The sequence below is a fragment of the Oryctolagus cuniculus genome, chromosome 2 (assembly GCF_051225735.1).
Source record: "Oryctolagus cuniculus isolate XC-2025 breed Fujian yellow rabbit chromosome 2, ASM5122573v1, whole genome shotgun sequence".
In the NCBI taxonomy this organism is placed as follows: domain Eukaryota; kingdom Metazoa; phylum Chordata; class Mammalia; order Lagomorpha; family Leporidae; genus Oryctolagus; species Oryctolagus cuniculus.
Window position 1 is genome coordinate 141,381,834 of NC_142868.1, and position 18,490 is coordinate 141,400,323.

The following is an 18,490-nucleotide window of genomic DNA, read 5'->3' on the forward strand; positions in this document are numbered from 1 at the left end:
GCATCAAGGGAAGAATCAATTGTAGAACTGTATTTTTGAGAATTATAAATAGGGCAAAATTTATTTTCACAATTTATTTATTGTCCATTAGTTTATGCCATACACAGTGGCGTATATGTCATGGCAAAGCCATAACATGGTTATTTTATATCTTGGCAGTTAGTGACTTGTTTCTGGCTTTAATTTGTATTTGACTGTATATATTCATAACACCAGTAAATAACAGGTGTCTAATACAATAAATAAATAATCCTTTTTTCACCAGAGAACAAACTCTTTAAGGTATGTCTTAATCAATTTTAGGAATTCTGAACCCAGAAGTCAAGAAACAGAAAATAATTTTGAAAGATTTGTACTCTTATATTTTCCTTTAACATGAACATATTTTCTAGATTAAGAAATGCTATTTGGAAAAAGAGTGTTCAGAGAGAGTCTAGTAAAGTGTTGCCAATTGCTTTAATTCGGCACACTTGAATGCATTAAATTGATTGAAATTGCATTCTAGTGACAAATATTTAAATGAATATATTCTCGCTTATTTCACACAGCATTCTTGATACTGTTTATTAAAATGTCAAATTTGTAAGTGTGGGAAATCCAACAATTGCCAGATATAGGTATATTTCCTAGAGAAGCTATTGAAATCTCCAACAGCTTTTCCAAATTCCTATGATCCTGAAATCATTCCATGTTAAATGAAGGATACCATCAAGATGTTCTTTTACCTTTTATAACACAAAAACATATTCATCTGCTTGAGTTTTTCTAAATCAATTTTATATAGACCAAGTTCATTCACAGATTTAAGGATAGTAAAATATCCAAACTTTTACCGGATCTCTAAAGTCAAACTTTGGAATTATTATAAAAACTTTAGTGGAGAGGCTGTATGTTGTGTGTTTTAGACCCTAAGTTTTTAAGAAGGTATTACAATCTGATGTTTTTTGATGAGTAAGAACAGCAAATCAAAGTAATTTACAGCAGCAATATTTTCTTGGAATTTTGGAAACTTACAATCCTAACATCTGTACAACTGTGTACATGTCTTCCATTTTTGTTTATTCATTTGTAAAAAATTATTTCTTATAAGTTTGATTCAATCTTTAAATATTAGATTTTTCACACTCAGGAGAAATGGCAAAAATTTTTGTGTTAGTTATAGCATAAATTCAACCACTACTTTGACACCAATGGGACAGATATCATAATTTTTAAAAAGGCCATATAAAATGCTACCATTGCAAACATTTAAGACTGTAGCAAAAATGACAGAGAGTGGTATCAGCTTATTATCCCTCAACTATTTCCCTGACAATGGAGTCAAATCATGGTGAATTATAGACCTCCTTACAGGAAGTCTTATTTCATGTTCAGTTTTTGATCATTTCCCTGCTACTTCCTATAAGAACTTGGCTGTATGAATGCCTTTAAAAGTTTCTGTGTACATATTGGACTATATGGGATGATTAAATGACCACTTATTAAAACTTTAGCATTTCACATTTATTTACATTTTACTAGAAAATACTGTTGTTGCAATGGAAAGCATAACATATACTGAGAATATTTTATTTGAATTCACGTTGACAGTATTTTCACTTATGTCAAGTGCCTTAACATAATTTTCTATGTATTCTTCATAGTTTCTCCAACTTCAGCTGGGAGGGAAGGTAAGCTAGTTTTATAACAGTGAGCCCCCTGGTAATAGTTTAAGATATCTGCTTGGCCTTAGGAAATATAAGTTTCTACCACGGGACCACAAATGGGCTGTTTTGTAAGCGTATGGAAGTTTACTGCAAAATTTTGCTTCCATAATCTTTTGGATTATGGCAAACATTTTAAAATTTAAACATATGAATGTTTGAAAACAATGATTTAAAAATTGTATATTTTCAAAGTTGGACAATTACAAGTAACTGTTTTGAAAGTAGGGCCCACATTTTCATCCTTTTCATCTTCCTCCTTTTCTTCTTCCTCTGCTATTTAAGATTCTGCATGTTTCCTAATACAAACCTGTAAGTCAAGACCAGTAGCTAGAGTACCTACAACTATTGTATATATTTTTGAATGGTGAGCAATAGAGTGATTCTGGTGGGAGAGGAATTGCTATTTGAGTGATCTATTGCCACAGAGCTAGTTAAATCACTGAGCAATAGTGACTGTTATGGGGCTTTACTTTGTACCGAGTAGCATTAGTATCATTGCTTTCCATTAACCATAGAACTCATACTAGGGAGGGAGAGAGGTTGAGAGAGAGGGAGGGAAAGAGAGAAGAAATTTTGTAGTATTAGCATTTAGATCCTGAGATAACAATGTAACAATGTAATTGATCTCAACCTATCTGCATAGATCTTGTGCTTTTTTCCTCATTGTTTTTCTAAAGTGTTGAGTGCCTCTATTAATAATCAATACTCTGCTATTATGAAATTCACACATAAATACACTAAAGCCAATCAGAAAGCAACAATAGAAGCATATGTGGTAAACAACTAACTTTTAACTCAAGGGGCACTAAGCAATAAAGGGTCTCGGGTGAACATCCCAATTAGCCAGCGTGGTGACAAGCAGTCAACACCTTATTATTTAATCATTAAAGAGAATCTTGTCATAATTTCCTCTTGATATGTATCAAGAAAGGAATTCAGAATATACCACATGACCCACAAGAATAATCAAAAAAGTTAGAGGATGGGAGGACCTCATCCCAGGGCCTGATTCCAGGATGAAGGCACCACGTAAGGCCCTAAGAAGCATTCACGTTTCAAGGAAGGTGTATCTGAATGCAAGTATTTAGAAACAAGCCACTTGGTTTCCTGCCTCCCACTGTGGGTGTCCAGTTTTCTTAAGTGATGAAAATGAAGCTCACAAGTCTAAGCAACTATCTGCTACCCCATTCGCTTTTTTTTTTTTTTCTAAAGCAACAGCTCCAACCCATGAAAGGACCTTAGCTATGCCCACTGTCCTCATAGGCCGACCCTTACCACGACACCTTCCCCAAGCTCAAAATTGCCCTGGACATACTCTCACACCATTTTGAACAGAGGAGACTTTTGCCATCAAGTCCTACTTCAGTCTTAAGAATCATAACCTAACCATGCGTTGGAAACAACATTCCAAACTTCTGAAATGAAACCGCCAGCGCCAGGGTTCCCAGGCCCACGGTGGCCCAGGTCCGCCCCAGCTCCCTGAGGCCTCTCCCGCCCTGCGGCCTGGGTCACACAGCCCCAGCGGCTGCTCCCCAGCCCCCAGGAGCCCGCCAGCACTTGGCATTTTAACCTGCCTGGCTTCCTGGTTCCATCTTACTTCTCCCCAGGCGCCAGGCACAAATCTGGATTAACACGCAACAGGGCGCCCTGTGCAGCTCGCCAGGCCTTGCCCGGGAGCTGTTAAATGCAGATTCAGACGGGACCCCCTGGGGAGCCGCTGCGGAACACAAGCTGTAACCCTAGGGACTGTTTCTCTGCCTCCTGCTGCTGGCGGGCAGAACCAGGGCGGTCGCGGATGGCCCAGCACCGACCCAGCTGATCTCGCCTTGCTGCGGGCAGGCGTGGCCACCCCGGGAGGCGGGCTTGGGGGCCCGGAGACCTTCGCTCCCCTCTCCACTATCCCCCTGTGGCGCCTGGCCGTGGATAAGAGATAGATTCCCGGAGTGGGGAGCAACAGACAACCCCGGGAAGGAAGGCGACGGCTCCCTCCCGGGTCCTGGCATTTTGGGTGACCGGACTCTTCTCCGCCTAGCCCCTCTCCGCCTCCTCAGTTCCACCCTGGCCCCCCACCCTACCCCCCGCCATTCACACGCCCCGCCTCCCCTCTCTCCCCAACTCCTTTCCGCCGCCAAACCTGCCCTCCCCTTCTCTCAACACTACACAGCCTGGTCACCATCTCGGGCCGCTCCAGGGTCACAAGCCCTCCCTTGAGCCCTGCGGAGACCAGGCAGCCCCTCGCGCCCCCAAGTCCCTGGCCGTCGGGAGCGGCTGTGCAGAGCCAGGAGCTCAGCGGTCGAGAGAGGGCGCCCAGGAGGCCCGCGCCCGCCTGAGATGCCTCTCCGGCCCTGGGACCTCCAGGCGGCGTCTGAGACAGGGCGAGAGGGGGTTGGCGGCTGGGGGAGAACGGGATTACAGCTTGCACTAGCGTCTTAATCTGATAAGATAACAACAACAACAACAACAACAACACTACAAGGCCAAGTGAATTTCCTCCGATTGAGCCCTCCGGGAACTCGACTGGTATCAAAGTGGTCGATCCCAGGTCTCGGCGCGGGTGGCAGCCTTCGCGCCCTCGGAGGAAACAAAGTAAAATAAAATAAACCACGCCGCCAGTAGGCCCTAGAGACAGAGGGGTTAATGAGCTAACGAGGCCCAGCGCTCGCACTACACCTGGAGCGTCCAGCCCCCGAGAGCACCTTCTGCCCAGGCTCGGACTGGCTGGGCTGCATTCACAGACAGGTGGGGAGGCCGAGCTTTCGGGGGGCTTAGCGCCCGCCGACGCAGCCCAGCAAGCTCCAGTAGGGGGGAACAGGCACCCACCAGACGGCCCGGTGCCTCCTCCCTCACCCCTCGCTTCCCCGGGGCTGGGGAGGCCACCTGCGTCCAAGGCCCAGGACCCCGTGCGCTCCTCTCTCTCCGCCGCCCCCTCAACCCGGCCCAGACACAGTCGCTCCTGGCTCCTGGGACCCGGACAATTAGAAAACACAATCCTGGGTGTGCTTTCTGAGACCTGGGTGAGCCGAGGTCACACGAAGGCGCCCAAGCGCCTTGGCCAACAGCGCCACGAGCCTAGCCAAAGCTGCGAAGCCCACTCTCAAACGGCGGGACAAGATGAAGACTCTCCTCTTATAGGTAGGAGAGGAACACAGAGGGGCAGCTTGTACCCGACACAATTGCATGCCAATCTTTGCACACCTCAGGATAAGATACTTGGGTAAAGAAAGTTTATGGAAAGAGTAAGGGAAGAACTTAATAATGTTGTATGTATTTCGTATCTCCTCCCTCCCCTCCGCCAAAAAAAAAAAAAAAAACACATAACTTTGGTCCTTTATCTTTTACCTTAATAAAATAATGATTCGTTGAGAAAATGGGGTATAAATCTTCATTTTGGAAGCAATTAAAGTGTTGATTTCATTCATGCCCCTAAGCGATTCTTGTAATTTGCTCAAATAGCTTTATGTACCCGGCACTCCGGAGCTCTCAGAATCCCATTTTCTAGTTCGGCTTGTTGGATTACAATTTTTGTTCAACAGCAGGACGCGAGGGATGCTCGGCGGAATCTGCATTTAGCAGCTCCTGGGCAAGGACCCGTGGGCTTGAGCCGGCGCGAGGCCCTGCAGCCTGTGGGGCCGGGGTCGGGGGCTGCCTGCTGCTTTCCCACCTCCGCCCGGCCGCCCCCGGGTTGCACAGGCTGCGGGGTCCTGTGCACTCGTCTACACTGTCCAAAGTTTCCAGCGAGGACCCCGCGTGTTGGCGCTTTGAAAGCTCTGCCGGGCCGCACTCCTCCTAGGCAAAGGAGGAATTTAGCCTGGGTCGCGAGGGGTTGCCCGGAACATGCACCCTGGGAATTTTCTTGAAGGGAGTGATGTTAAGAGAAGAGAAACCTTAAGAGGATCCCACGAGCGAGTGTCAGCTACAGTGTGCACCGAACAGCTGCCAGCCAACAGTGATCATGGAAGAGCTTGCATAGAACTGGCTGGCCTTTGGCTTAACAAAGACAGCCTGATCTCTTCCCCCAAGACGGGGACTCACGTGCCAAGACGGAAAGAGAAACCACTCGGGGGTCTTTACTTCTACGAGGTGGGAGGGGGCCCGAGGAGGCCGGCTACCCTAACCTCCAGCCTCCTAGGCACCATTCACAACAGGGCTGTCCTGGGCTCTGTCTCATTTCACTCACTCACCCCTCACGTTTTCACTTTCATTGCATTTTTGCAACTCCTTTGGACCAATCCTGAGACGCAGGGACGGCAGAAACAGAGACATGGGGGGAGAGAGAGAGAGAAACTGGGAGCAAATGGTGATGTTGGGGTGACAGGAAGAGAACTGACCCCAGCTACTCCGAATACAAGTCGTCCCCTCTGAGCAACGCGGCGGAAGACAGGGCCTGCAGGGAAGACGCTAGAGGAGGGGGCGCAGCCCGCGAAGGCCGGCAGTTGAGAGCCAAGGCGACGGCGCAAGGTCCCCCACCCTCCACACTGAGGAGCCGCCGGGGTGCCCCCGACGCCGAGACTTCCACAAAGCTGCCACCCCAGAGGGCCCAGAGCACGTACCAGCTGGAGGATGAGTGGGAAAAGAGGAGGAGAAGAGTCCATATTTATCTGTTTTTGTAACCTCGGCCTGGTCTTATTTTTTCTATTAAGTACAATAAAACGGGCTAGTTTGCTGCGAACACCGCACAAAGCAATGCTCAGTGAGGTCTAGCAGCGCTCGGCCGAGGAAAACTGACAAGACAGGCTAATGAAGCGTACAGACAGGGAGAAAATAGCCAGCATTTGCTAGATTTCAAACCCTCGCTGTCCCTCTTAGACCACCTATCTTGGATTTATTCCTAATAAAATAAGAAATAAGCAGACCCTACACTTTTCTTTTCTTCCAGATAGAAGGGGTGGTGGTGGGGGGGGACCACTCCGGAACAAAGCCCTACAATCAGAGGCGGTCAGTGGCAGTTAACACTCCCATTATTACAGAGGGTAAATAAAATAAAGACAAAAATTAAAAGCGACAAGAAACAGGTCAAGTTTGCAGGCAAAGCTTTTAGAAGCTCATCTCTCCAGGTCGAATCCCAGAGCCAGCCTTAATGAAGCAATAATAGCCACATTATTCAAAGATTTTCATTTCGATGGAAATGTATCTAAAAGGGACTTAATCATATGCAAATAATAAAAGGAGGTGGTAGTGACCCAGCAAGCAATATGCATACAGATTTTTTTTTCCCAGGGATGTCGAAATTGAAAAGCGCATACCTGGTCGGTTAGATTTGCTGATCTTGTTATATCTTCACTGTCTGATTTTGATCCTCCTTCTCTGTCGTCTATCACCAAATCGATAGGCATTTTCCCTTTCAAACAGCTAATATACCGGTGGCAGAAATTGTCACATAATTCGTGTACCTACATTATGACAGAAATAAAAAAATGGAAGTATAATCAGGAGTGCATAAGTGACATTGACAAGTGCAATCCACCCCCCTTGTGAGACCCAAACTTCCAAAGAGGGGAAACACGGGCCAATTGTCCTCCAGAGACCCCCAGACGCATCCAGAATTAGGAATAACTTTCTTTTCTTGCAAAATAGAGATATCCCAGAAAATTGACAGTGACAAGATGATTCACAGGCTACAACATATTCAACACCCGTGTTAAATTCATCTGCTCCTGGGGTTGTGGCCATTACAGAGGTGACCTGAGTGGGTGACATTTAAGGTAAACTATTTAATTTCATCCAGTTGCTTTATTATAAATCCCTTTCCAATGCTCCTTAAGGAAAAAAGTGAATATAAATATATGTATATTTACAATATGTATAGATTCTCCAATGGACATGTACTGGAGTGGCAAAAGATACGTGCTGACTATGTAAAATCCTGTAACATTTGTAATTAGCAATTCTGTCCAGAAGATGCATGTTTTAGGGTTAGTGTTTCCACCAAAACTTGAAGGAAATCAAGTTGCCAGAACTCAGCCCCAGAAACTTAGCAAATTGGTATTTTTTAAGAGAAAGGGAAAAGATTGCCTCAAAATATTTAAGAGTAAGAGAATTGGTCTCCTCCAGGCCCTGGGCATCGCTAACATGCAAAAAAATTTGCAAGAAACCCCAGTGCGCATGCAATTTAATGTTAGTTTGAATTACAATGCATTAAGTTTTTATTGCTGAGATTTATAGAACAGCTAGCAACATCATGTTATCCCACACCCTTTCTTGAGTGTGAAGGTGGAGGACTCAAGGAACTGACATAACTATCAACTCTGCTTTGTCTCTGCACAACATTTAGTGCGCTTCTCCCACCAGCTCCTCCAGACCCCTTGCTGGCTTCTCCTCCCCCTCCACCTCTCCTCTGCGGCTGACCTGCCCCTGCTCTCAGACTGTCTTCCAGAAACTCACAAAAACTAAACAAAACTGCCCCGCCTCCCCCCCCCCCCCAATGCAACTAGGAGAAAGAGGAAGAGACCACAGAGGTATCAACCTGTGAAGTGAACTCACAGCAGCATTCTAAACACCAACCGGGATGCACAGAATTGCAACAATTTACACAAAGCCAGCAAAGTATTAAGAGTGAACACAAGGATAGGGCGTTTGTGATTCCGGTTATAGTGGCTGAAATTGTAATTAAACTGGGAAGAGAAATGGACGCTAAGATTGGCCTTGACACTAATTACCAGCAAGAAAGACATTTATGCAAATGTCGCAGAAGCCTGAACTTCAGCCGTTCTGAAGGCTCCTCTCTGTGTGTTGGGGTGAGGGGAAGTAAAAGAGGCTAGAGAAATTACCTTCTCTAATTCCAACAGATGAAACCTTAATACTTGTATGGCTTGAATCATCTGTAAAGATACAAAAAGCATGAGCACCCCGATCTTGGTCTGCAGAAAATTGGCTGTCACAGCTCCAGCATCTCCAGCCCACCCCTTTCCCCCAGTAAATATAGTTATTTTGATTTATGGCAATAACACTAAAACTTAATAGCAGCGACTGGGTACCATCTAGAGGTTTGTATTTCTTAAGAAGAAAAAAAAAACAGCTAAAACAACAAGAACGCATCTAAGTGGGGATCATAAACACTCTCTTCCCCCTTGGCTCTACCCACTGAGTCCACCCCACCCCCAAAGGGCCACAGAGCTGGACTAGGTGTTTCCTTGGAGGCTGAGGGAGAGTGCACCAGAAAATATTCCAAAGGGTCCCCAAATTGTGGCTTTTCACACTGCAAACTTCCTGCCGCCTTCCGCACACCTTGCAGGCACCCGGAATGCTTGGGGGCCCCTGCCCGGTCGCTGCGCTCGTGGCGAGCCTTGCAGGGCTGGGAAGTCCACAAAGTTTAAGCACACACGCTGACAGGCCTGGAGATAAATCCCCGCGCTGATTAGGGCTGCGCGGCCCGGCTGTCATAAAAACAAAAGCTCGCGTTTCCCCGCGCCGGCTCGCCCGGCCCCTCTCGAGATGAATTTATTTCCCCGGGATCCTGTCCCGGACCACTTGTGCGTGGACGCACACACTAAGACTGGTCTGGAAACCCCAGGGCTCTCCAGGCGAAGCCCCAGGGGGTTGGAGATTGGGGTGGGGGAAAGGAGTGGGCAGGGGGAAGGGGTCGGCTCTTACCAAGTTATCCAGTTCAGGATTAGAAGAAAATAGAGGTTTTTCTGCGCGAATCTAAATGCAAGTGAGGAGGGGCGGGAAAAGGGGGGAGGGGGAGGGAAGAAAGAAGAAGAAAAAATGAAATCTGGTCGCCTTGCTAGTTTCTTGCCCCACTGCCCTGCCTGGGACGGGATGTAACCCCGAGACGGAGGCCCGCTTAGGAACACTTCAGGGTGACTCCAAGAAGCTGAAAATCAGCCCAGAGCCCAGGCTCCCTTCTGGGAGCGCCCAGCTGCGTGGCCCGCCGCTCGCGCCGGGTCCAAAGCGGCCAAACGCCCGCAGCCGGCGATTTCAGCTTTCCGCAGGGAGTTGGCTGCGGTGGCCGGTGGAGGGGGCCCAGGGCCGCCTGGGGGCGATTTTAAGTCATCCGCAGAGCAGACCCTCACAAGGGGAGGACGACCTCACGGTGGACGTGACACGCACGGCTGAGGGTGGGTGGACTCTCTGCTGGCTACTTTTGAAAATATGCGGGGTGTGTGTGTGTGTGTGCTCGCGCGTTGGGGGAGGGGCTGTCTTCTGCTTTTCTTTCTTTCTTTCTTTTTTTTTACTTTTTTTTTTTTTTTTGGAAACATGTATTTGCTGACCTGTTTGGCGAACACGGCTATATCTTCATTGAATGACTCTGACGAGCAGACGTCCCCGCCCGCCACCCCCGGCTCGCGGGGGGTACAAGTAGCTAATTCACATTTCTCAAAAATCAGTGCTAAGAGAGGGAAGAGGGGGTGTCTGTAAGAAAATACAACAGTCACAAACAACACAATGGTTAGTCCCGAGTCAGTGAAAGACGCGCCCAAGAAAAACAGCCGGAGGAGCTCGAGAAAGAGACCCCCTCCCTGATTTTTGTCACCTACTTTTATCCCCTTCCTCCAACCCCCTGCCCAGGTGGCGGATCACCTCCCCTTCCTCTTAGGGCCCTGAAGTCCGAGGCCCTGAGCCATTCATGGGCCGTATCTAAGGATCGGTTCAGCCTATCTGGCCGGAGAAATTGGCAACATTTGCCACGAATAAAAACCCAAGCGGTTCCAGCAGCCATTTTGAATTAAGTTTCCCACCCCGACCAGCCCTCGTCCCTGGGCTGCACATCCAGGACCCGGTGGAGGAGAAGGGCGCTGGGCGCAGGGGCTGGGGAAGCGACTTGGTGAAGGTTCCTCCCGGGCGGCCGCCGGAGGCTCGGGGGCGCTCGGTGGCAGGCGCTCAGCTCACTTGAGGCAAGGCTCTCTGGGGCTGCCGGACCGACTGTCACTGGATTGCACCCACCGAACCCAAGCCCACGGCCCTGGGAGAGCAGCAGGGGCCCTCCTCGGCCCTCTGCACGCTCCCCTCCCTTCGCGGATGTCCCCAACGGCCCCCCAAACAAAGTTCCTGCAAATGTTCCCGCGGTGGGGCCTTTCATTTCGTTTCTGCGGAGTGGCAGAGCAGCTAGTCTTGTGAGGGGCCTAGATGTCGCCTGTCTCAGCCCATTTAGGGAAAAGAAAAAAAAAAAAAAGCTTGCCCAAGGAGATGTCTCGAGTCTTTTATTCGCTCTCACAGCCCAGCTGGGAATTTAACAGTTTGGGGGCCTTTTCAAAGCTGCCCCAAATGTTCTGTCCCTGAGCCCGAATCATTCGCAGTGAATGCTGCGGAAGGAACGCTAGGATTTATACAAGTCCATGGCACCAGGGGCCAGAAAATCAAGCAGTAAGTCCCCCCCACCCCAGCCAGGGAGCGTCAGTGTTGCCAGGTTTTCTTTTTTAAAAAGAAGACATATATAGAAATAAAAGTTGTTGCAAAGTAAAAGGAGCTCCCCGAATCCATCAGCACACAGTAGGCGCAAGTGCCTTTCCAAGGATTTTAGCTAGTGCAGCAGGGTTTCATCCAGCATGGTGCGAGCCTCGGCTAGAAAACAGCCTCCCGCCTGAGTGCACCCCGCATTTCCTTCTAGCTACATCCCGCAGGTTTCACCTTAGAATACAAAGTGTTAAAACGTCTAGAAGTTTCCTAACGTCCGGAGCAATCCAGAGCCAGCCCCTCTCCTTGACTTCAGTGGTCAGACTCCCTAAATGCAAAACATGTTCCCCCTTGTCTGACCCGCAACCGTGCTCCCTTGATTTCATTGTGCAGTGGCAGAGCCAGCATACGGTTGCTGAGTAAACTTAGCAAGTCAGAACAATCAGTGGCTTAAAAGATTTTCCCTTAAACTCAAAGTTTCGTACCAACACAAAGGCGCCTACATTTGGAAGCCCTAACGTGCTCCGAGCGAAGTCGAGCGAGGATGGACTCCAACGCGATGAGTGGCGGTCTGGGAGGGGACCAGGGACCTTTAGGCAACTTCTCTCGCCCTGGGACCCCTGTTTGGTGCTGCCGCGGCGGAATGGGGCGCTGGGTGGACACAGAGCAAGTATGGAGGCCGGGGTGGGGGTCGGGGACTGCAGACCGCCTCCCCCAGTCCTTCATGCAACGCGAATGAATACTCAACCACAGCACCTCCAACCCAGACAGCTCTGACCTGCCTCTTACCAAGGGCACTGGGAAACAGGGGAAGCATCGCATCTCAACGAGTTAACCTGCTCCCCATTGTACCTACCCATAAATGGCATCTTTATCTCTCTTTAAAGCGTCATTGACCGAAGAGCCCATGCTGGGGGCCATGGCGTTGGTGTGAGCTGTGTGTGGATACTGATGCGAGTGCAGAGGAGGCCCGTGGTTCAGGTGGTGGACCGGCTGCATGGACCTGGCCGCGTGCGGGTCCCCATACATCGTGGAGGGGATGCCTACTCCATCCATGCCCCCGTAATGGGGTAGATCGTCGTACTGCATGACAAACAGGAAAGAGAGAAGGTTCAGAAAGCCAGGCGGGCAAATGGGGGAACGGCAGGGCACCAAGCTTATATAAGGTCAGTCCAGCTGGCTCCTTCAAGCCGGAATTTGGTTGCCTTGCATCTCCAAAGTTGAGATTTCTTGTTTAAAAAACAATTTCTCAAGTAAAAATTCTAGGAGTCTCGCTAAGACTCATCTGGGATGAATGTTCTTGCCCTAACTTGTGTCCCTATCCATTCGTTCAGAAACTCAGGATCCCCTGGCGAGGAAGGAAGGAAGAAAGAAGGAAAGACAGGGAGGCATTCTCCCGGAGGGCGGAAGGTACAGCGTGCATGTCTCTGGAGGAGGAAAATCAAGCAAAATCACAATAATAAAACATGCCAGGGCAGTGCAGCTAAACCTGCCTAGTTTCACAGCCCCTTCACATCAGGGGGAGTTAAAAAAAAAAAAAAGTTACGATGGGAACGGCTCTGCCAAGCACGTGAATTCAGACAGGCTTCTCATTTTATTTCCCTGCCAGCGTGGGGTTGGGCAGTCCTGCAAGACACTGCATTTCCTTTGCTTTCCAAGATAAACTCTGCTAAATTATCAAAAGGAACTGATTCCCTGATACATGAAATTTAAGGAAGGGTAATGTTTCCCTACCTTAGAGCTGAATTTAGAATGGGACAATTTCCCCAAAAAGTTACAGAAAATCTATAGTCGAAGCAATTAATATTGTATTTTTTTTTACGCTTATGAACTTTCTCCCCAGACTAGAAGTCAACCAGGCAAAAGCTACTCAATAGGTTAAAGGCAAATTCAACAGCAAATGTACACACAACCCGCTGTCTTCTTCTCCCAATAAAACTACTTTCATATTGACTGTCATTATTTCTTGTGCGAAATTGAGCTATTTGGGTTTTTCTAATTGCTTCATTCCAGGCAAGTTCTTTTCCCAAGATTTGGAGGCGCCGAGAGTGAAATGATTTTCAAAGAAAAGAGGAATTGCCACTTTCATCTCCTTAAAGCCAGAGGTGTGAAAAGAGTTTGGAAGAACGCTGGCATTTGCCTGAACCAAAGGAGTAAAGAAAAATGTGTCAGCCTAGTAACTTTCTTTTGCAAACAGGGCTTTGAGGGCTAGGACACAAATTATGCAAGGAAGGCTTTTTGTAGACCCCCTTTCTTTTAAGAAACTACCTCAGTTGGGCTGTCATTGTCTCACTTTACTCTCACTACATTTCCATTCAAATAGGAATATTGGGGAAATTAAGTATTGCATTTTTAAAGTGAGTGACTATGTGCTTAGTATCCAATTAGTACAAGGCTTACCTAAGAAAAACTTGCAAAGTATTATCTTGCATAAAAACCCCATGCAAATTAAAATTACTTTTAAAAGATGAATGCCTTCCGACCCCCAAAACCTGCTGTATTATGACAAAAGTTATATGCTTTAAAAAACTAAATACTTCTAATGATATTAAAGATGGGCATAATCAATAACATCGCAGAAGTTTCCAGCTGCTTATTTTAGTTTAAACATAGCTTTAAACTTCTGATCCCTGAATGCTCAAATTAGGTATCTAGTGTTTTTTTTAAATAGATGATTGCTCCAGCAACATATTTTTATTTTTATATAGCTGCTAGTTAGGAATCTACAGAAAACTTGGTTACTTGAATTAACATCTACAAATAACAAACACAAGTCTACAAATGCATTGAATAAATCTTCTCGCTTTAGGCCACGGCTTTAAGAGCCTCATTCAAAAAGAAAGAGAGAAAAAAGGAAACTTTTTAGCAGTGTCCTTCAGCCACGTTTCAATTTAATCTCACAATTGTTTTTAATACGTACCCTTTGCGCCATCGGCCTCTCTGGCTCCCTTCCTACTTCAACTTCTAATATATCCTCTTTAAGGCCAGTGTGAAAAGAAACAAATAAGCAAACTCCCCCGGAAAAAAAAAAAAAAAAAAAGCACGACGAAAAATCCTTTAACGTCTCCAGCAGTGTGAGCTACTCGTCCCAGATCGTCGGTCTACGGGACCTGAGGCAAAGCGCCCGAGTCACTGAGCATAAAAGCGCTCCGTTTCCAAGACAGCAGCGGGGGGGAGGAAAAAAGAAAAAAAAAAAAGGAAAAAGGAAAAAAAGCGCAGATCTTCTCTCCCCCAAAAATCAGTTTAAAAAAAAAAAAAAAAGAGCGAGCGCCCCTCAGACCCAACTACCAAATCTCATGGCTTTCTGCCACTCCAGCTGTCAATCACAGGCGAGGTTGTCAACGTGGTGAATGAATGATCATCCGCTCTGTCTTCTTCTGGTCAGAACACCTCAAATGTTAATATTCAAATGCACAAAGCCCTAGCGCTCGCGTCCCTCGAATCAGTCCTAATTCCTAATCAGTTTCTCTCTTCTCTCGCTCGCTCGCTCTCTTTCTCTTTCTCTCTCTCCCTCTCTCTCTCCCCCTTTGCAACTGCTGCACTGGAGAGAGATTAGAGAAGCAGGGTTAAAAAAAATGTCTGTCTGAGTTTGTCTTAAAGGAGCCACGATCGATGCTGCCCGCTTGCAGTCCCCGTGCGTGTGTAAAGTGTGTGTTGCACAGGCGGAGAGGTGGATTCCGACCAGAATGCTAGAACCCGGAAGTAGTGGTGGCCATAACAGGTCGCGTCTTACACAATGCATTGGGCTGCAGCAAGTAGGCTCCTCGGCAGGGGTGGGTGCGCGAGGCGAGCTCCGGCCACACTGGAGAGGCGGAGAGGCGCTCCATGAAATCGCACGCCCAGGCGCCGCCGCCGCACACCCGGGGCACACGCACGCCGACGCGGGCGGCAGCGCCCGGCCGCCGCCTTGATTTCCCGCATTCTTCCCTCTCTCTCCCCCCCTCCAGACTCTCCCTCGGTCTCCAGCCCGACTCTCTTGAAATAAATTGGGAATAAACGCGGGGCCCGCCGCAGCAGCGGGAGTTATTTTGCACAGGGCACCGCACGTAGACTTCAAGACTTTCCTCGAAATTATTGGGGTCGGCCAGTCTGTGTCGGGCCCGGGGCTGATGCACGAAGTGCCGGATCCTCGGACCTAAACCTCTCCCCACCCCCGCCACCCCGAGGAGAAAAGTCCAACCCGGAGCCAGACGCGAGCGGGGCTGGGAGAGGCTCCGGCGGGGGAGTCCTGGGAACGCGGGGCCGGGGCTGGCTCGGGCGTACGGTTTTTGTGCTGTCAGAGGTGGACGCCCGGCCGGCCGCAAGGCAATGCTTGCATTTTGTCACTTTGGATCTGGACGCCCCCTCTCCTCGCCCCGGCAGCCCCCCGGCCCCAGCCCCGGCGTCCTGCGCGGAGTGAGAGCCAGGGAGGGAACAATGAGCCGGGCGCCGGGAATGTGCCCCCAGCGCCTGTTTACAAACACCGAGCTATTTATGATCGCCGGAAAGCGAAACCCGACGCGGGCTCGGGGCAGCCCGGACCTCGCGGGCGGAGCTGCGGCCCGGGCGCCGCGGGGAGGGCCGCTTTTCCTCAGACCCGCTGCGGGCGCGGCGCGACGGGGCCGGCGCGCTCGGCTCCGGCTGCGGCCGCCGCCGCCTTTGTCTTCGAGGCGCCGAGGGGCTCCGGCCTCGGCCTCGCGCGGGCCTGGAGGGGCCCCGCGCCCCCAGCTCTCTCCCCGGCGACGCCCTGCTCCTTTGCTGACCACACTTTCCTGTCCCCCCACCACCACCCACCCCACACACTCGGTTCGGCGAAAACTCCCAGTGCCTGAGGAAAAGGATCCACTTCGGGAGCCGAGGTTTGCAGACAAAAGCTGCCGGTACCCAAACTCGGAGGCTCGGCGCCTCTGGCTTTAACTTTCCCCCTGCGAATACCTATTCTCTGGGCTTAGTCATTTCCCCCCTTCTCTTTATTGTGGCACTCTGAGGTGGCCCTTTACAGTGCTATGTAATGGTGTTATTTTCGAGTTTGCTGCCCGCCGGGCTCCGGTCTGCTGAGAGGGCTTGGCCGCAGCAGCTCGACCGGCGCCGGGAAGCCTCCCATCCCCGAGCGGGGCTCGCAGCTCGCTCGGCTCCGAGAGGAACCCCCGCCCCCACCCCCCAGCCGAAGCCTCGCCGAAAACTCCCCCTGCGGTCGGCTGGAAAATGAACTCACCCAAATCTCGGTGGGCAGCCGTGGCGAAGGGCTCGGCCAATCAGGAGGCGCCCCCGCCCAGGCGGCCGCGCATTGGCTGCGGGGAAAATCAATTATCAAATAATCGATCAGCAGGGAGCTTCGATCTGCCGGGAATGCAAACCGCCAGCCCCGATTCCCGCCCCGAAGGTGGCCAAAAGGCTGACTCCCTCGAAGCGGCGGGCGCACGCGCCCCTCACCCCCACCCCCGTCCTGCGGCCCGGGCCGCGGCCCCAGCCCTGGCCCCTAAAGGGGCGCAGGGGTGGGGGGCAGAGTTTTCAGCCAGAGCGAGGGGGCTCCGTTCTGGCGGAGACGGTTTGGAAAAGGTTAGGCGCTCGGAGGTGTGCAGCAGCCAACTCTTAGGCGCCAAGTAGCAGGGAAGATGCGACCCGAGTTTCCGTGGAGTGGGCTTGCGACAGCGGGCACCAGGGCGAGCGTCGGACCCGGGGTCCCGACCGGGTCCCCGCCGCGCGCGGAGCCTCCCCGAGGCGATTCCTGTGGCTTCCTAAAGCCTCCGCAAGGGTCGGCGCAGGCTGAGCCGCCCCGAGAGGGCAGCGTTTCCAGCAGGCCGAGCCGACGAGCCCCGCAGCCTCCCCCAGCCCCCCGCCCCAGTCCGCTCCCGGTGTGCGCCTGGAAGACAGGGCTGGCGCGGTCCACCCAGAACCGCTCTCTCCTCCGAAGAGCCACGGCTGCTTTCCGTCGGTTCCAAACGTCCTCGGGATCCCTCATCTCTTGACTCGCCCCCCCATCCCCCTCAGACACACGCCTTTTCTTCTTTTGTCTGGCACACTCAAGTTTTAGGATCTCTTACTTTTTACGTCGCATACGTGTGTAGTTTCCTGGCACAAACTCCCCGACGCCTCACTCGGAAAGGGAAGGCAGGCCCCGGAGTCAAAGCCTGGGGGTCGGGGGGTGAGGGGCAGCCAGGTGGATGACCGGCGCCTGTGAGCCCACGCCTGACCCCTGCTCTCCCCACCCTCGCGGCATGAACTTGGAAGCAAATTTCAGGCCAATTTCAGGGTCTCGGGGAGGCGATTTCTGTCTTCTTCCTGGGGAGTGGCGCTGGCTGGGCCAGGCAGCACAAGCCTTTCCCAAGTATGGAGAGGACCGGGCCGGCCCGCAGCCCGCCGGCCTTCCCCACCACCTGAGCGCCTTCGACGGCTGCCTGCGGGGCCGTGCGCGCCGTCTCCGCACCCGCGCTCCTGGGAGCGGGAGGGGGACCCGAGGGGGACAGGGGAGGGCGTCGAACCAAAGCCTGACGTGGGCACGGCTTCGCTCACGGCCCTTATGTGAACTGCGAGGGAGATTGTGTAATTTAACTGAGGGAAATTTACTGCGAAATACACTTAGACGACCATGATCTTTACCAGCCCTTAGGGGTTCTCAGCAGACTTAGGTAACCCGGCCGGGCGTTCCCTCCGCTCAACCCTCCACGTTTTCACATTAGGAAAAGGGCAGTTTGTTAATATACGGAATATACTTTTTTAACAACAGGATTGGCTTCGTGTTATTGCTTTCCAGCAAATAATATCTTTTGTTTTCAGCAGAGATTAAAAACGAAAAAAATTCAAGTAAATCACTCTTTTCCAACAACCGGAGCCTTCAAAATAGTAGGCAGACTTGGGTGCAAACCATGGTATGCCAGGTCACCTTAAAAATGTTCTTTAAATGTCGTACACACAGATTTTTCTTACAGAATGGAACAGTTTGAGTTTGTGAGCTTAAAATAAACTTACTGGTTGTGAAAAGTGTCTTCTTCCCCACTATCCATTTGTAACTGTGAACCCAATGCTACTTCTAGGCCTTTGTACAATTAATTCTAGACAATCAAGGGGCTGAAACACTTTTACAATGTAATTACAGTAGTACAAATTGTTTGCCCAAACCTCATTCTGGATAAGGATTTTACAATTAGCAAACAGTTATTACAGTTGGGGCTTGCCGGGAGAAATTGCATGGAGGGTGTCTAGAGTTTTAACATAGGAGCCATAAAAGTTAAAAAAAAAAAAAAAAGGGATACCTCCTTCAACAGGGTAACAATGAATCATCTATTAAAAGGAATAAGTGAAGGGCCAAGTCCTAGGTGTCAGTGAGAGCGGATGAGACGTTCCTGCTTGCTATGTGACAGCACCTATCCTAAGCATGGATCGTACACTTTCTTTTCTAGGCAAGTGAACTTTATTCTGCAGCATCTTGACTTGGTGAAGGCCCTTCCATTCTCTGCTCCTCCTTCACCTCC

At 50.0% G+C, this 18,490-nt stretch overlaps 1 protein-coding gene across 12 annotated transcripts in view; it reads right to left on the reverse strand.

The window, feature by feature from the left end:
- Positions 1-17,443, reverse strand: part of MEIS1 (Meis homeobox 1) — a 141,520-nt gene extending 124,077 nt beyond the window's left edge. For 4 of the 12 annotated variants that reach the window (XR_016230314.1, XR_016230313.1, XM_008254323.5 and 1 more), the window contains exons 1-6: positions 13,960-14,746; positions 11,896-12,122; positions 9,917-10,058; positions 9,297-9,347; positions 8,474-8,524; positions 6,950-7,096 (exon numbers count right to left, since the gene is read on the reverse strand). Coding sequence is in view for 7 of the 12 variants with exons in the window: in XM_008254323.5 (XP_008252545.1) it covers positions 6,950-7,096; positions 8,474-8,524; positions 9,297-9,347; positions 9,917-10,058; positions 11,896-12,122; positions 13,960-13,971 (630 nt within the window). In the remaining 5 variants the exon portion in view is untranslated. Of the gene's footprint in view, positions 1-6,949; positions 7,097-8,473; positions 8,525-9,296; positions 9,348-9,916; positions 10,059-10,384; positions 10,757-11,895; positions 12,123-13,959; positions 14,747-16,233; positions 16,907-17,062 lie in introns of those variants that run through there. The other 8 variants (XR_016230311.1, XR_016230310.1, XM_089327597.1 and 5 more) reach the window with 6 other exon arrangements.
- Positions 17,444-18,490: the final 1,047 nt, after the last annotated feature.